Below are 12184 nucleotides of genomic sequence, written 5' to 3' on the forward strand. Positions count from 1 at the left end.
CATTCCTACCTGCTCTGGTGGGCGCTGGTCTTTGACTGGTGCTGGTGAAAGCATGACCGCTCATTCTGCCGGTGCTAGACTGGTTAGGATTGGACTATTAAATAGGATTGGGCTGCCCAACACAGAGCAGCTGTCAAAGTCAACATTCATTCAGTCTGTTGTGCCTGGCTGTCTAGCTCAGAAATATCTTCTTCAAAGCTCTGAGGTTGACAGAATTTTGAAGCATGGTAGAGAATGTGCGGCTGCCAGGAGGGAACTGAGGCCTACTGGGACCCTTGCATTGTGAGGCCAGCAGCTGCAGGGAAAGGGGGCATTTGCCACTGCTACAGGAGTCCACTGGACAGGAGCCCTGCTGCTATTGCCCCTGTTTAAGCCAGAGCATGGTAGAGAATGTGCGGCTGCCAGAGCAATCCAGTTTTGATGCTAAGTGTCGTATTCAGTGAGCTTAAGCTGCCATGACAACCTTTGCTTGTTACAATTTCTGAAGAAGTGTTCTTTTTCATAAAGATGGTGAAAGGCACTGAGTTTAAGAGGGTCAGGATTTGATCTGAAGGGAATGTGGAACTAAATAGGTGGCAGTAGTAAAACTTGCTCTAGGATGGGACTGGGGGAGGCCATGACCCCTATTTTCTTTGTTTTAAAAAAAGCACTGCTGAACCAAATACTCTGGCTGCCATTTTGTTTCACTTTGCTGGAAGGAGGGCTAGGAGTGTGTGAAGGAGAATTTCTCAGCAGGTACAGCTTACCATACAACAGTGTTTGAGATCTTTAAGAAACCAGGTGGCTTACTGTACTCATCCTGCTTGTTAATGGTAAGAGTAGAGGGATCACACACACTTGTGCCCACTGACCAAGAGATCCTGGTTATGACTTTATACAGGTGTGCATCACTTAATGATAGGTTCTCTGTCCTTAAGCAAACATTCAGCCCAGTCTACTACCTTTGTTGTGTAAACGGACACTCCCTGCCAAACAATAGCTGGCTGGGCAGACTACTGGAGGTAGATTTCCTCTTCTTTGCATTAAGAGCCTCTTTGTTGTGTAAAGAGACACTCTGCTGCAGGCTATGGGAGACCTGACTGTCTCATTAAGAGCGTCTTTGTTGTGCTTTGTTGTCCTTAATCGGAAGGTCATTAAGTGGCACACACCTGTACTGGTTATAGGGAACTGAGGCCTACTGGGGCCCTTGCATTGCGAGGCCAGCAGCTGCAGGGAAAGGGCCACTGCTACAGGAGTCCACTGGACAGGAGCCCTGCTGCTCTTGCCCCTGTTTATGCCAGAGGCAGGGACTGCCGCCTTTCAGTGATCCCACCATGTGGGAAACTCTTGGACTTTGCTCTTCAAAGGGCTGTTATCAGGAAGGCTTGAAAATCATTTGCACCTGTCCTCTTGCTGGCACCTCACTTTCGCAGTCTGTGAAACAGGCACAAGACCCAGCATAAATATGTAGATTTTGACGTTTGCACACCATCCTTGTATATCCATCTCTCTCTCCCACCCCACTTTTTCCTCTCCCTCTCTCTCTCTCCCTCTTCATGCCATCCCAGCTGTCACAGCAGGCCGGTCCTTGTTCTGGCTAGACGGGCTCTCGGTGCCTGCTGTCGTCGTCTCTTCCCTTGGCCTGAGGTCTGGGAGGAACAGACAGCACAATTTTTGTAGAACTGGATTGTTTTTGGCAGTGCAGGACTTCCACCCCCACTGCTTACTCATTTGCCTGCCCATCTGGGGTAGTTGCTGTTCCTTCCGCCAAATTGGCAAGGGGTAATTGCAACCCTGCTTTTCTTTGAAATGTCCTGTACTAAAAGCATGTGATGTCAACCATTTGGTGTTTCTGTGATTCAGGTGATGAGTTCTTACAATTACTTTCAAAGATTAAAGGACTTGTCACATTATTAAATCATAAAAAATAATTGTTACCTTTATTAAACAGGATCTGCAAGGAGGTACTAAAGTTCTCGCCATAGTAGGTTGATTTGTCAATCAGCTAGCTAAAATCAAAACAAGCAGGCCTCCCAAGAACACTTGAATCTGTTGGCAGCCCTCATTGAAAAGCACGTATTTAGTCCTGGTCTTCCCCAATGGAGTTTGGCATTTAGAATCCATTCTCTGTCATCCCAGTACCGAGCAGAACTCTGGATATTATTATTATTATTATTATTATTATTATTAGTGTTGGCATCCTTCAGTCTTGGAAGACTATGGTGTCACACTCTGAATGGTAGTTCTGGAACAGAATGTCCTCTCCAGTGCGCGAAGCCTGGGTAAAGTAGGTATGGAGGACAGACTGTTACCCATGCAGCAAATCCCCCCTCTCCAAGTCGCTGAAATGGTCCAATGGAAAGGCAGAGGCCAATACGGTTGGTTCCAGCGGCATCGCAGGAGTTGCCAGAACGTGACTGTGTTCAGCCATGAACTGCCTCAGGGACTCCGGCTCCGGATTTTGCCTCGAGGTTGACTCCTGAAGCCTTTTCCTTAACTGGATGTAGCCACAAGGCAGTGGAGGTTTGGGATCAGAGTTTTCCTTCTCTTAGATGAGCTGCCTTCCCAGGGTGACGAGTCCCATCTACCCGGTGGCTGTTTAGTCGCCTCTTACGACAAGTACAGCCAAACTTGTTAGTATTATTAGCCAAATATTTTTATTAGCCAAATTATTATTAGCCAAATATTATTATTATTATTATTATTATTATTATTATTATTATTATTATTATTATTATTATATACCGCTTTTCAACCAAATGTTCACAAAGCGGTTTGCAGAGAAAAATCAAATAACTGATGGCTCCCTGTCACAAAAGGACTCATAATCTGAAAAGAAGCAAAAGATCACCAGCAGGCAACCACTAGAAGAGACACTGCTGGGGTGAGGAGGGCCAGTTACTCTCCCCCTGATAAAGAAAAGAGGAGAACCCACTTGAAAAGTGCCTCTTCCCCAGTTAGCAGGGGTTAACTTCACATAGTTTCTTAAATGGCCTGGATTCTAGTTACTTTAATTACATTTTCAGCTCAAAGGAAGATGTGCAGCTTGGAGAAATCTGTATTTGTTTCATATTCAGCACAACTGAGAATGGCCCTAAAGGCAGACTTAACTAACTTTTCAGTCCTCAGTTCAATTACTCCAGGGTAGTACAACTTAGTTCAGTGAGACTACCATGGAATAAAAGATTTTCGTCCAGAAATAGGCTCAATTCATTCCACATGGCATGCGTATCCCGGTATAGTCCTTCTGACTGAGGACACAAGGCGCTGCTAAGCTAAATAATCAAGGGGGTGGCTGGTTTTAGTTTTACCACATTCATTTTAATCACAGATTGGAGTCACTAAATTGGTCATTAACTGTTGATGCTGCTCAGGATCCTGTGTAACAAAATGCTGCTCAGCCAGGCTGCCAAGAAGTCTTTAACCTGATTTATTTTTGCAGGTGAAAATCCTTTGGCAGATGACCAAAGTAATCATGACATTAACTCAGTTGCTGGAGTACTGAAGCTCTATTTCCGAGGGCTGGAGAACCCTGTCTTTCCTAAGGAAAGATTTAATGATCTTATTTCTTATGTCCGTAAGTTCAATTTCACTTTATCTTCTCTAAAATTAGGTGCTCAGACATCTTTCTGGGCATGCTCCCTTCAGTCAGGTGGATGCATGTGCAACAGAACTCCTTGTTCCTCATATGGCAGGCAGGTCATCTTGCTTGTACCCAGGAGATAATTTGAACTTCCGTATGTTGTGTTTTCTCTCCATAGTCCTTTCTACTTGCCAAGGAAATTCCTTTAATTGCATTCAAATATATTGACTGGCTAAAATTCTCTAAACTGTTTTTATTCAAACATCCTGAGATTATTAATTTTTGGATTAATATCACGTGGCAAATAGTCTGCTGGTGATGCATACACCAGTACCTTTCCCTTCAGTGGATCTGATACACACGGCGAAATACCACCAGTGGTATTTTTGAGACTGAAGAGATGTTTGTTCCTGCACACAAAGGCTCCAAATGACTGTCCGCTTCAAGCACACATACTTGTCTTTAAGCTGCTGTGCAGTGCAGTCCTATTCACGTTTGTTTGTATGTCTCGCTGTGTTCACTGGGGTTTACTGTAGGTAAGTGTGCGTAGGGTTCCGGTGTTAGTGCCATCATCTTGTGAGTGCCACCATGGTGGCTGAAAATCTTGTGCCAAGGTGATTGAAAATCCTCTTTAAAAATGCTTCTGGTGAATTAGGGATGAAGATTCCCTGGAATTGTAATTCTCTGATCAAGAGGGGGGCAGAATTTTCTTCTGTTTATTGAAAACTAGAAGTAGGCAGCAGGGAGGGCTGCAGAGGGGAGTGTGAGTCCCCCCACGCCCTCCGGATCCTATGCCCCACGTAAATTAAAAAGTCCTTTGGTAACGGTGGAAGCACAATTACTGCAGCACCATTGGGGCAGTCATTTTTGGGCCGCTCCCCTAGAAGGGCAATGGTCATCTTCCAGTTAGGTTGGTGGGTTGCAGCCCACCAGTTTGGGAACCACTGATCTAGACCAGGACTCCCCAGACTCAGGCCTGCGGGCCAGATCCAGCACCCTGCCCAGTCCCTCCCCCGTGTGAATGGTGCTTTCGGTTCCTTGCGGGAGCCTCCTGTTCGTGCCACAGATCACCCCCGATCATCACACTTGCCAGCTATTTCTGGACTCTTTCACCCCAGCTGGCTTTGCAACTGGATTTCTGGGCATGTGCGGCTGGCTGGCTGGCTGTCGCAAAGGTCGGGGTGATCTGGAGGCCCCCAGGGCAAAATGGTAAGCTCCATCCATGCCAGGGATGACTTTACCATCTCGCAGTTGTCTCCACTTTGAAGACCACTGATCTAGACTGTTCTAATCATGAGCCAAAGCTTAGAGTGTAGTTGGGCATTTGCTGTTGGTTGGAGCATGATCAGGTGAACAGTAATGACAGAAAATTCCAGAAAGGGTTCCACTGCACACTTCTGGAAGCCACATTCTGCACCTTCACATAGCTAATAAAACCTGAACTGTCTCTTTATATGTTGCAGGAATAGAAAATCTCTATGAGAGGGCTCTTCATATACGTAAACTCCTCTTGACTTTGCCCAGATCAGTCCTTATAGTGCTGAGATATCTCTTTGCCTTCCTCAACCAGTAAGTACCCTAAATTTCATATCAAAATACTATTGACAGTTCTTGTGAAATGTATATTTTGGTTTAACACAGAAGAGAATATTCTGATTGACAGCAGAGCTACGATTTTCAAACAAATGGAAATTAGGTTAACTGAGAGATGTTGCAGTAAGAGGAATGAGAGTTGAAGTGTAAAACAAAAGGTCAGTGTTTTTGCATCATATCACAGTGCAACTCCCAAGGAGATAGCAGGGTAAGAGACATGCCTCGGATTTATCCTGCCAGATCAGATAAGATGGAACAGTCAGAAGGCATTCTACTGATCAAGAAAATTAGGGCAAAATCCTATCCTTCCCTCCCCCCCCCCACTGGTGCAGCCCTGCCAAAAACAGGTGCAGTGTTTCCAACGAGGGGGAGGCAGATTGGGAGGCTTCAGAGGGGAAGGGGGATTTAAATCCCCTTACACCTCCATAAGCGTCCCTTTCCCCATTGGGTTTCCTTGGAACTGCACCAGCTCTTTTGCTGGTGTGAGTCCAAGGAGAGAAAGGGAGTGAGGAGGCTTATTTTCTCTACTGCCCATGCAGGGGATAAGATTCAGCATGCATCATCGCCACCAGATTCACTCCCTCCTTCAACATCCCTGCCCCCCTTCTATCCCTTCTCCACCCAGTTTTGCCCCCCATTCCACCCTTCCCCCCACTCCCACCTGCCTCTCCCAACATCTTTTTCAAAGAACAGCTGTGAAAGAGAGAAGGGTTGCTTTGGATCAGGGCCACAGTACAGGTGAAGTCTTTTCCTACATGCTGATTTGCCCACGCTCCTGCAACTGGTAGTTGTTTTGAAGAAGAAAACTTATCAGGACAGTTGTTGCTCCGATAAGTTTATCCCTCTGCTACTAGGGAAATCGGGGCTATGATGAGGCAGGAAAGAGTTTGATTCCCCTGTGCCACATGGTTGGCAACCTTCAGTCTCGAAAGACTATGGTATAAGCCTACAGCACCCGGTATTCCCAAGCAGTCTCCCATCCAAGTACTAACCAGGCCTGACCCTGCTTAGCTTCCGAGTGCCACAGTTCCCATCAAAATTGAGGAGGCCTATGGCTGCTTTCTGAAAAAGGAAAAGATGTTGGTCGTTCAGTTACTGAGGCCAGTATCACATTGATACACAATTTTATCACATTGATTTTGGTTCTATGACATGAAATTAAGGGCCAAAGTTAGACATGGCATTAATTATGTATTTAACCCTATAGATGCTGGTGTGTTTATTTGTGTTTTAGTGTTCATAGGAGTGGGAGGGCTCCAGTCCACATTGTCCCAGGCTGCACTTTACAGTGAAGAAAACAACCAGAACTAAGCAAGTGCCATGATTGCCAAGTCTTGTGTAACCTAAAGAGCTCATAGGCTCTAGTCCTTCCTTCAAGATCCGAGAAGGACAACTCTCCCTCTTCATATTTATGGCAACCTTTCAGATACTTGAAGACTGTTGGGGTGGCCTGCTTAAATATTTTGGCAGCCCAGGTCATTATCTTTGCTCACTGCTGAATCCTCTCCCAAGTTGTTGATATTCTTGTTTAAACCCATTGTTTAATTTTTTTATCCAAATGCAGCATTATTATCAATCACTGGTATCTTTCCATTGACTGTTCATAGTCTTTCTTCACAAGTAGTAGCCTGTACTTCATGTCATTGCTAGTTGGGAAAACGTTTCTTCATCAATGTGTATTTATGATATTCCTGTGCAAAATGGAGGGGGGGGGGGTGAGTAATATTGTGAGAGCAGATGAAGTATCCCTCTTGTTTAGAAGGTCACTCAAGGACCAAATACCCGCTTTTCTTCTGTCTCTTTCTTTAAAACAGCCTTTCCCAGTACAGTGATGAAAACATGATGGATCCTTATAACCTGGCCATCTGTTTTGGCCCAACACTGATGCCTGTTCCAGACATACAAGAGCAGGTGTCATGCCAGGCCCATGTGAATGAAGTAATCAAAACTATCATCATTCACCATGAGACCATTTTCCCAGACACGAAGGAGCTTGATGGCCCAGTTTATGAAAAATGTATGGCTGGGGGTGACTTCTGGTGAGTTAAAGGAATTGTCCTTCAGTCATTTAGCAAAATCACCTTGGCTCAGCTATGTATGAATGACTCACAGCTTCTGTAAAGTTTCTCCTCACACTAGACTCTCATGGGGAAAAATCATACAAATGCCAGTAGCTCTATTCCAGTAGGTCAAATAAATTATTGTGTCTAAGCCATTTTAATGATTGCAAAAGATGGGGAGCGTTACAACTCCCTTTACATTTCAACAGGGATGGGCAATTTTTTCGGCACAAATGACTACATGTTGTGTAAAATGAAATCTTTAAGCCTATATTTGAGGTGGCAAATGGTATCCCCCCAGGCTTTTCGAGTTCCCAAAAGTCATTCTGCAACAAGCTGCTATTTTATCTGTTTTTAGGTATAGGACTGTTCCATTATTTCTTAAAAATTTAAAGTGGATGGTTAGGCTTTTAATTATTTTGTCAGTCTCTGTAAGGACCATGTAGAGACCTGTACATTTAAATATAAATAAGATGTTTTTGAGCATAATGTGCATAGTTATTAATTACATTGCCAACCATTAAGATGTTTGATGAATCTGTCCTACCATGAAGAAGTGAACTTCCCACCTGATCCGACCTAAATCTATCTGATTCCTGAAGCCTAGATGTTTTTAATTTAAGTGATATTTAAAAGAGTTTCCCCACCTATCTTTTACTATGTGTTTTTAGGCCATTTTGTGATTAGAAAATGGTTTCTAATGTGCCAAAAAATGATGACATCGCACTCTGTAACTGACCCCTGTTTGCTAACCCTGCCTGTAGAGAATCCAAAGCCAGTCAGGTCAAGCTAGGTGTTAAGCTTTTAAATTAGGATATCTGCAAATAGGATTACTAGTTTTCTCTTCCAGTTAGTGCCTGTCATGCTCCTGCATATTGTGTCTGCCTGTTGCCACTCTTGGTGTAGGTACTTTGTTGGCATCCTTCAGTCTCGAAAGACTATGGTGTCACGCTCTGAATGGTGGTTCTGGAACAGAATGTCCTCTCCAGTGCGTGAAGCCTGGGTAAAGCAGGTATGGAGGATAGGCTGTTACCCATGCAGCAAATCCCCCCTCTCCACGTCGCTGAAATGGTCCAATGGAAAGGCAGAGGCCAATACGGTTGGTTCCAGCGGCGTCGCAGGAGTTGCCAGAACGTGACTGTGTTCAGCCATGAACTGCCTCAGGGACTCCGGCTGCGGATTTTGCCTCGAGGTTGACTCCTGAAGCCTTTTCCATAACTGGATGTAGCCACGAGGCAGTGGAGGTTTGGGATCAGAGTTTTCCTTCTCTCAGATGAGCTGCCTTCCCAGTCTGACGAGTCCCATCTGCCCGGTGGCTGTTTAGTCACCTCTTACGACAAGTACAGCCAAACTGAGGGCCTATTCTTAACCCCAGCCCCCAGGGGTACTTAATTAATGTAGGTACTTAATTATTTGTAAAGGTGTAAAATGGAATGTTTTCATGTTGTTTCTGTCCTTGCAGAGTATTAAGGATCAGGGAACATTAGAAGGCTTTGGTACTTGGGGTCAAACTAGGTGACAAACACCCATGCATGTAACATTACCCAGGTTATTTTTTAAATCAAAAGTTGCTTGCAGAGGAAAGAGTCAGAAGGTCCTTAAATCTTTCTCCGCTAACTGGAGCAGCATAAATAGCCAATGTGAAAAGCATTAAGCACCCCCTTTTCCTTGCCCTTCCAGTGCTGTTCTGTTCCCAGTCGCCACTGTCCTCAAGCTGTGTTTGATGTTTGACATGGCTGTCTGGTTAGACATGTGTTTAACCACATATGTTTAACCAGAAGGACTTCTGGTGACTTGTACAACTCTTCATCAGGCAGGCAGTAAATATGAATTACTGCCTGCCTGACTGCAAGCACATGTTCCTAGGCTGTTATCCAGCTCAAAAATGAAGGTGTCAGTTGGAAAGAAAGAAAAATATATGATGGTCTGCAGATTGTCTGGCATGAAGACGTCTTGAAATGCCTAAACAACTATCAGAAGTATTTAAGATGATGGCAGCATTTTTTCTTAATGGAAAGTGTTAAGTGGTATTTTCAGAAGCAGTTGGTGCTGTGTTTTCCAGTGTGTCCGTTCATGAAATATTAATTCCTGGTTATCTCGGCAGCGACAGCCCTTACAGTGAACATGGAACGGTGGAAGAAGTGGACCTGGATGCGAGCACCGAGCCACACACCAGTGAAGATGGTAGGCCTGTCGCTGGCCTTGTTTCCCTCCTAAAATGTTGGTTGGGGATTCATGGACGAAGTCCTGTTTTCCTCATTGCCTTGAGTTTCGGTGAAGAATTTCTGGCATGATGTACTAAATTGGTGTTTTTGGGATATCATCTTTGTTTTTAAGTCTGCCTGTCTTTGGCAGCTGCTTCCTTGCTTCTTTCCTGGTTAACACAGTCACAGGATGAACTGATGAAATGTTTCTGCAGCCTGCAGCACAAATGACTTTCTGGTGATGGTTGCGGTCCAAGCGCCATTTAAACTTTGTTATGTACTGCGCTGTGGTCCGCATGACCAATCTGGGTCCATTTTATTGTGTGCCAGGGGGGAGAGGGAACCAGCAGATATTTAATGAAAACCATTTGTATCCTGATTTTCACATCAGAAAATGGAGCAATGAAAGAGGCTAAGCATCACAAAACCAGAATAATAAAGGCATTAAAATAACAATACAAAAATACTATAACAAAAAAATAGCTTAAAAGCAACAGACCAACTGGCAACACAGTCGGCCACAGAAAAAAGTTGTACTCCTGTATTAAAAAGCTTGGTGAAAAACAAAGGTGGTCAACTGGCGAGGGATCAAAAACAAAGAAGGATACGGCAATGTGAGGGTTTGGAGAATTGTGGAATTTGTGGTTTGTAGTATCAGTATAGAATTTGGGGTTGTTTGAGATGCTTTTTACCATATTTCCACTGAATTTTATCTTTATGGAAGCACATATTGATTCTGGAAACTTGCCATCCTATTATGTTGCCAAGATTCGGTTGGATGCTGCAAGTTTTAGGAAGGAATGGAGAGTTGTTCTGTATGGAGTGGCAGCCTGCAGCTGCCTTGCTAATAAATTGATTTTACTCTGAAACACAAAGCAAAATATTTTTCTGGGAATTGGTCCCAGAAACACTCTCACTTGATCAGCCTTTCAGAAAATTGGTCCAAGAACTATCTGATAAGGCTGGGGTGTTTATTTTCAAAAAATAATGCCTCTTCCACAACAGTTAATGGGTTTTAGAATTTATTTTGCTCTAGTTAGATAAAAATAAAATAGTTTATGATATCTGTTTCAAGAGGAAATCGGAGAGAATTTTCTGAGGAAGTGCCTAACAGATGGATAATTGCTGATGTGGAATTCATCACACATAATTAATATTATTGGCATACTATGCTATCTCTAGATATAGGTGGAAGGAAATAGAGAATAGTCAAGTAAATAGATTTTTTAATTGTAATTCAAAAGGAACAACTAGAGGGGAGTGATTTCGTTTTTCTCTTGCACTGATTGCAGAACACGACTAAGGCTTTTTCTATGGAGTCTGCAAAAGGCGGTTGTGCCTTGATACCAGAATGACCTGAGCCTGAGGAAGTGAAGTTGATAACAGTGCTTCTTCCAGAGTCTTTGGGCCAGAGTTTCATTGTTAAAAGCAGCACAAAGAAGTCCTCTAAGCTGGAATATTAGTGTTTAATGGTCAACAACTGACAGTACACTCATTCTCGACTTATCCATGCATCTAGAATCAAACTTGAGCTACGTGCAAATTTGATGCAAGGGGGAGGGCACCATGATTTGAAGCTGTTTCAACAGCCCCACCCCACAGTGCTATTTTAATAAAAGTTGTTAAAAAAAGAAAAGATTCATGACTTTATTAAAATAGCACTGTGGGGTGGGGCTGTTGAAACAGCTTCAAATCATGGTAGGACTTGGAGGGCTTTAGTGTGGGGCTGCTGTAGTGTGGGTCTAAGTGGCTTCTGGTCATATCCTTGAGGCCCTCTGAGGCACAGGCTTAGCATCCATAGATGCCAAGCCTGCAGGTACTGGGTGCCCACTGTGTGTAACTTGCAGTTCAAGTTGTGTTTTTTTACCTTTTCTTGCTGCTTTCTTCTGAAACTGTTTTTTTTCTGGTGTGAGGTCTTCTGGTTTGTCTTTCCTTCACAGAATGTGAACCGATAGAAGCGATTGCCAAGTTTGACTATGTGGGAAGGTCTGCGCGAGAGCTCTCCTTTAAAAAAGGCGCCTCCTTGCTTTTGTATCATCGAGCTTCCGATGACTGGTGGGAAGGAAGACATAACGGAATTGATGGCCTTGTACCTCACCAGTACATCGTAGTTCAAGATATGTAAGCACAGCTCATGGAAATGAAATGCCTCTTCTATACTGAACGTAGACCAGACGAACCTCCCTGGCAGCAGTTCTCCAAACCCTAGTTTTGAAACTGTATAGCACGTTCCTTGGGATGGGGCACTGGACACCCACAGGGGATGGGGTGACTCTTGGGACTCTGGGATGGTTTGCTGAGCCCAGAGAGAAGCACTATTCTTCCTATGTGTGCACACTGTCCTCTTTCTCACTGAGACGCCAGGCAGGGATTCTGCTCAAAGAAGGCTAGAGAAAGACAAAACTTAAATCTAAGACTGCAGTAGTGAGAGTTCTTTGTTCCACAGCTCTAAATTCAAACCATTTTTTCTTTTCAGTATCAAATTCTGTGTCATTTGCAGTGCACATAAATTTTTTTCATAAATATACAGTGCAATATCATTTTTTGCTACCGTGTTTCCCCGATAATAAGACACTGTCTTATTATTTTTTTTTGGACAGAAAAACACCAGAAGGCTTATTTTCAGGGGAGGGCTTATTTTAATGAACATTGACAGCAATTTTAATAAACAGGTAAATGTGAACAAATCATGCCCCCTGAGTGCTTATTTTATCCTCCATCATGCCCCCTGAGTTCTTCTTTTATCCTCCATCATGCCCCCTGAG

The 12184-nt window shown here is 43.8% G+C and overlaps 1 protein-coding gene across 1 annotated transcript in view; it reads left to right on the forward strand.

Annotated features, from left to right (window-relative positions):
* The window catches only part of SRGAP1 (SLIT-ROBO Rho GTPase activating protein 1), a 133285-nt gene that overhangs the window by 113617 nt on the left and 7484 nt on the right, over positions 1-12184 (forward strand). The window contains exons 15-19 of the mRNA XM_066634383.1: positions 3422-3556; positions 5026-5131; positions 6970-7194; positions 9320-9399; positions 11360-11540. Of these exons, the coding sequence (XP_066490480.1) occupies positions 3422-3556; positions 5026-5131; positions 6970-7194; positions 9320-9399; positions 11360-11540 (727 nt within the window). The remainder of the gene's footprint in view (positions 1-3421; positions 3557-5025; positions 5132-6969; positions 7195-9319; positions 9400-11359; positions 11541-12184) is intronic.

Source organism: Tiliqua scincoides, chromosome 7 (genome assembly GCF_035046505.1).
Source record: "Tiliqua scincoides isolate rTilSci1 chromosome 7, rTilSci1.hap2, whole genome shotgun sequence".
Lineage (NCBI taxonomy): Eukaryota > Metazoa > Chordata > Lepidosauria > Squamata > Scincidae > Tiliqua > Tiliqua scincoides.